Source organism: Myotis davidii, unplaced genomic scaffold, assembly GCF_000327345.1.
Source record: "Myotis davidii unplaced genomic scaffold, ASM32734v1 scaffold69, whole genome shotgun sequence".
Classification (NCBI taxonomy): Eukaryota; Metazoa; Chordata; class Mammalia; order Chiroptera; family Vespertilionidae; genus Myotis; species Myotis davidii.
This window is the reverse complement of record NW_006300363.1, coordinates 642169-646931: the sequence shown is the minus strand read 5'-3', so window position 1 is coordinate 646931 and position 4763 is coordinate 642169. Positions and strand designations below refer to the sequence as shown.

General features: G+C 45.1%; 3 protein-coding genes across 5 annotated transcripts in view; 2 read left to right on the top strand and 1 right to left on the bottom strand.

Moving 5' to 3' along the window:
- AMZ2 (archaelysin family metallopeptidase 2) overlaps positions 1-981 on the top strand; it is a 12178-nt gene extending 11197 nt beyond the window's left edge. The window contains exon 5 of the mRNA XM_015572411.1: positions 919-981. Within this exon, the coding sequence (XP_015427897.1) occupies positions 919-981 (63 nt within the window). The remainder of the gene's footprint in view (positions 1-918) is intronic.
- Positions 1-4763, top strand: part of ARSG (arylsulfatase G) — a 92563-nt gene that overhangs the window by 4170 nt on the left and 83630 nt on the right. The window lies entirely within an intron of this gene.
- Positions 3511-4763, bottom strand: part of SLC16A6 (solute carrier family 16 member 6) — a 17338-nt gene continuing 16085 nt past the window's right edge. For both annotated transcript variants that reach the window (XM_006776660.2, XM_015572431.1), the window contains one exon: positions 3511-3801. In XM_006776660.2, coding sequence (XP_006776723.1) covers positions 3551-3801 — 251 coding nt within the window. In that variant the 3' untranslated portion in view covers positions 3511-3550. The remainder of the gene's footprint in view (positions 3802-4763) is intronic.

The window sequence follows — 4763 nt, the reverse complement described above, 5'->3', positions numbered from 1 at the left end:
TGCCGAGTCAATAAAAAACGAATCAATCTCTTTAAATAAAAAAGCTATATATTTATTATAAATCTAGAAGTACCAGAATGTCCCTAGTACAGAACAAATCAGCAATCCCCGTTTTTTCTTCCAAACATTTAAAACCCTTGATTATTGACAAACTGGAATTGGCATATATTTTTTTCATGCAGTTAACAGAGTGGACATGAGCACATAGCTCAGAAATCAGTTATAAATATTAAATTGTATTTAACATTCATAGTAGAAATGGTTATAAAGTGCTGAAGTCATGTAAGTCTGCAACAGTCACAAACTCAGTGTCCTTCTCAAGCAGCAACAGGTCTGCTACATCCACCTCGTTTTAGGTGTGTCTTTTTTTGACGGACACTTTGTCATTTCCTGTTCCACCTCCCCCCAAAGATTTACAGATTGTCCTATGTCTATGGCTGATAAAATTCTGTACAAAATATAGCAGGTGGTGCTGAACGATGCCACTTCCATTTCAGTGCAGAGAAATATTCAAGCTTTGTGTACCTGTAACCAAACTAGGCTTGTTATATTGTTTCCCCCTGAGTTGTCATAAATTAACAGTAAAGATGAATGAGGATGGAGCAGCGAGCATGGACCATCGCCTGGAGAGTAAGATTCGGTACGTAGGAGCCAGTAACCCACCCATTATCCTCACAGTTACCTTCTTTACAGCAAATGGCTAAAATGAGAAATACTATACATGTAGTGTAACTGCAAACAACACCACAAAATAACAATGATCGGTTCCCCTGAAAACTCTGGCAAATTAAGAGGAGTCAGAGTTACATAAGACGGAAATTGCCACTTGTAACTCGTGATGGTCAAGTTACTGTCCCTGCCGCCCCGTGTGAAACACCGAAATGCTTCAGCAGTCAGATGTTTTTCTTTTTAAATCAGAAACGCTTCACCAACTCAATGAAAAAGAATTCTGATCCAAAGAACATCCTCAAGTATTCTTAGGTGATGAAACCTTATTTTAAAAGGCTAAGGTTATTTGCTGTTCGTTATTTTCCCCCTTCAAATAGCACATGTTGTCCTCAGTCACATTGAAGAATCATAACCATTGGCCTTCTGGAGTAACTTTACAGGAGAAGTTAGTATTCGTATTCTTGGAGGCCTTGAAAGGATTGCCGAGGGAGCTGAAAGGGAGGCTGATGTCCCAGGTGATATTTCTTGTGATTACTTTAATCATCCTAGAATAACTTAATAATAAATAGTGGTTTAAATTAAAGATACTACAATCACATATTTCTGAATAATTAAGAGCATCAGGAAATGCATTTTGAATGCTATTCTGTATATTCTGTGTGAAATACTTCTGGTAATGACTGGCCATAAAAAGATGTGGGAATCTTCACATTCATGATTTTCAAGTTTGTGTGTGTGTGTATACATATATGTGTGTGTGTGTGTGTGTGTGTATACATATATAAATATACATACATATACAATATATATACACACACATATATATACTATACACACACACACACACACACACACACACACAAATTTCCATTTATTAGCCAAATGTTTGGTCTTAAAGTGTACATCATTTCCATTGAATATTTGGGAAATTAAGAGGTTATACATTTTTAATATAAAACCTCAGTATTTTTCAAAGAGTTTTAACCATTTGTTCATATTTCTGAAAATGAGAAATTGTAAAAGTGATTTAAGATTTGTTTTTTTTGAATGGCCAATTGCATTTCAATGACCTGGGCTAGATATCATTTTACAAGATAGCAGGTGATATATGTGAGAGCACTTACAACCACTTTGCCAATTTGTGTCACTATTTTAAAACTGGAATGTGGACCATGGTGCTTCTGCGTGTCTCTGGGTCGCTCCGGAATACAGCCAGGTTTCTGTATGGAAGAGTATTTGGTTGTTTCTGTTTTGGCTTAAAGAACAAGCAAACAGGAAAGCACAGAGAAAAGGATGTTGGTGGTAGTGTTCATGTCCCCATTCCCTTCCAAGTGTCGTTTTGAAAGCAGGTGGAATGGTTAGCTCCTCTACACCACGGTGCCCCCCAGACACTGCCCCCCCCAACCAGCCTTGGGTGGTTGATGTCGTACGAAAGCCTGTCATTCTGGCTCCGTTTTCATAGGAACTTTATGCTCGTGCTTCCCAAGGTCCATTTCAAGGAAGTCTTCAGGGATGTCTTGCAAAGCTCTCCCCCGGTAGCTCTCCGCCTTCCCGTCGCCTGCGTGGCGGCGCCGGCACAGTCCCTTCCCACACGGCCTCACCAGCGCCAGGCACCCCGCGGCCACCGCCATCCCAGCTGCGCAGGAGTAGAAGGCTCTGCTGTACACCTTGCTGTGGTCCACCAGCAGCCCTGGGAAGAGCAGGCACACCGTCAGCATCGGGCCGCAAACCCCTCTTCTAACTCTCTATCCTTCTCCCTTCCTCTCTGTAAAAAATCAATAAAATATATTTAAAAAAAAAAGAAAGAAAAAGGGTCAAAGGCAGGCATCTTTTTTAGACTGGGGGGTAGGGGGAGAGGAGAGGGGGAGAAATAAAGCAGACAGCGTATACTTATTAGCAGCTGAGGTAATGGTGTCGCTAAAATGTCCTCATGGGCTGCCAGACTGGCGCGGCTCAGTGGTTGAGCATCGAGCTGTGAACTAGGAGGTCACAGTTCGATTCCCAGTCAGGGCACATGCCTGGGTTGTGGGCTCAATCCCCAGTGGGGGGCATGCAGGAGGCAGCCAGTCAATCAATGATGCTCTCATCATTGATGTTTCTCTCTCTCTCACCCGCTCCCTTCTTCTCTGAAATCAATAAAAACATATATTTTTTAAATGTCTTCATGGGCTAATCTGTCCTAAAACACGGGACTGCTGGACGCATGCTTCTTCGGAAAGGGAATACTCTTAAGAGAGGAAAGAGCTCTATTACTTTCCCTTGGGCTCATGTCAGGTCTCTGTTCACGTGGGGTAAGGTTTCCAGTCCCAACAATGCTAAGGTCCTATTTCAGGTCTAAGGTATGAAGCACACCCTGTCCTTCCCACAAGGAAGTGTGTGGTAGTGATCAGGGGAGTATTGGAGTGCTCCGCTCCCTGACACCCCTCCCAGGAAGGGAAGGTGGCTCCCAGAAGTCCCTCAGTCCTGCTGTTCCACAGGTCAGAGGGTAACGAGCTCATTATCCATGGGCCCCTCCAGTATTTACATAGCACGATGGTGGGCAAGGCCTGGGCAGCTGGGGCTGCAGAGGGACTTGGTCACCGGTTTACCATTGGACCATCGGCTCACAATTGCTGGGGCTGGACCCCAACACACAATCTTTGTTTTGACCTTCCATGTCCTCCTATTAAGTCCAGAGAGCTGCTCAGGTAATCTAATTCTGCCAGCTCTCTAAGTCTATGGACGTATTATAATCAGGAGACTTTTAAATTAGACTCGAACTGGAAGCGAGCACAATTAACAAGGGAATACTAACCATTGTAGATTATATAATCCATAGGACAGGGCCCACTTTATGCCCCCCCCAACCAGCCTTGGGTGGTTGATGTCGTACGAAAGCCTGTCATTCTGGCTCCGTTTTCATAGGAACTTTATGCTCGTGCTTCCCAAGGTCCATTTCAAGGAAGTCTTCAGGGATGTCTTGCAAAGCTCTCCCCCGGTAGCTCTCCGCCTTCCCGTCGCCTGCGTGGCGGCGCCGGCACAGTCCCTTCCCACACGGCCTCACCAGCGCCAGGCACCCCGCGGCCACCGCCATCCCAGCTGCGCAGGAGTAGAAGGCTCTGCTGTACACCTTGCTGTGGTCCACCAGCAGCCCTGGGAAGAGCAGGCACACCGTCAGCATCGGGCCGCAAACCCCTCTCCCCCAGCACCCCCTCTCAGATGCTTCTCTCTCCTGGCCTGCTTTGTTTTATCTTCACTGCCATGGAGGCAGGAGAGGCTCCCGCCACGCCGCTGCGCTCGCCAGCCATGATCCCGGCTTCTGGTTGTGCGGTGCTCCCCCTGTGGGAGCACACTGACCACCAGGGGGCAGCTCCAGTACTGAGTGTCTGCCCCCTGGTGGTCAGTGCGTGTCATAGCTATCGGTTGTTCTGCTGTTCGGTCGATTTGCATATGAGCCTTTTATTATATAGGAGGATATGCTCTCCATTGAGAGCCTATGAAGCTATCTCCAGTCTTCCTTAGGAATATTCCTGCCCTAAACAGTGTGTCGAACTAGTAAAAAAAAAAGAAAGAAAAAGGGTCAAAGGCAGGCATCTTTTTTAGTCTGGGGGGTAGGGGGAGAGGAGAGGGGGAGAAATAAAGCAGACAGCGTATACTTATTAGCAGCTGAGGTAATGGTGTCGCTAAAATGTCCTCATGGGCTGCCAGACTGGCGCGGCTCAGTGGTTGAGCATCGAGCTGTGAACTAGGAGGTCACAGTTCGATTCCCAGTCAGGGCACATGCCTGGGTTGTGGGCTCAATCCCCAGTGGGGGGCATGCAGGAGGCAGCCAGTCAATCAATGATGCTCTCATCATTGATGTTTCTCTCTCTCTCACCCTCCCCCTTCCTCTCTGAAATCAATAAAAATATATTTTTAAAATGTGCTGAATATGTACATATTATACATAAAGCACATGCATCTGTTATGTTTTGCACATTTTACTTACAAAATTGTATTTTAAATGTGGATACATTTTTCCATATGACCTAAATAAATAAATTCTTCTTTTGATCTGCATTCCTACTGAGATCCAAGGGAACATAGTTGTGTAAAAATAGTTTACAATATTGTAA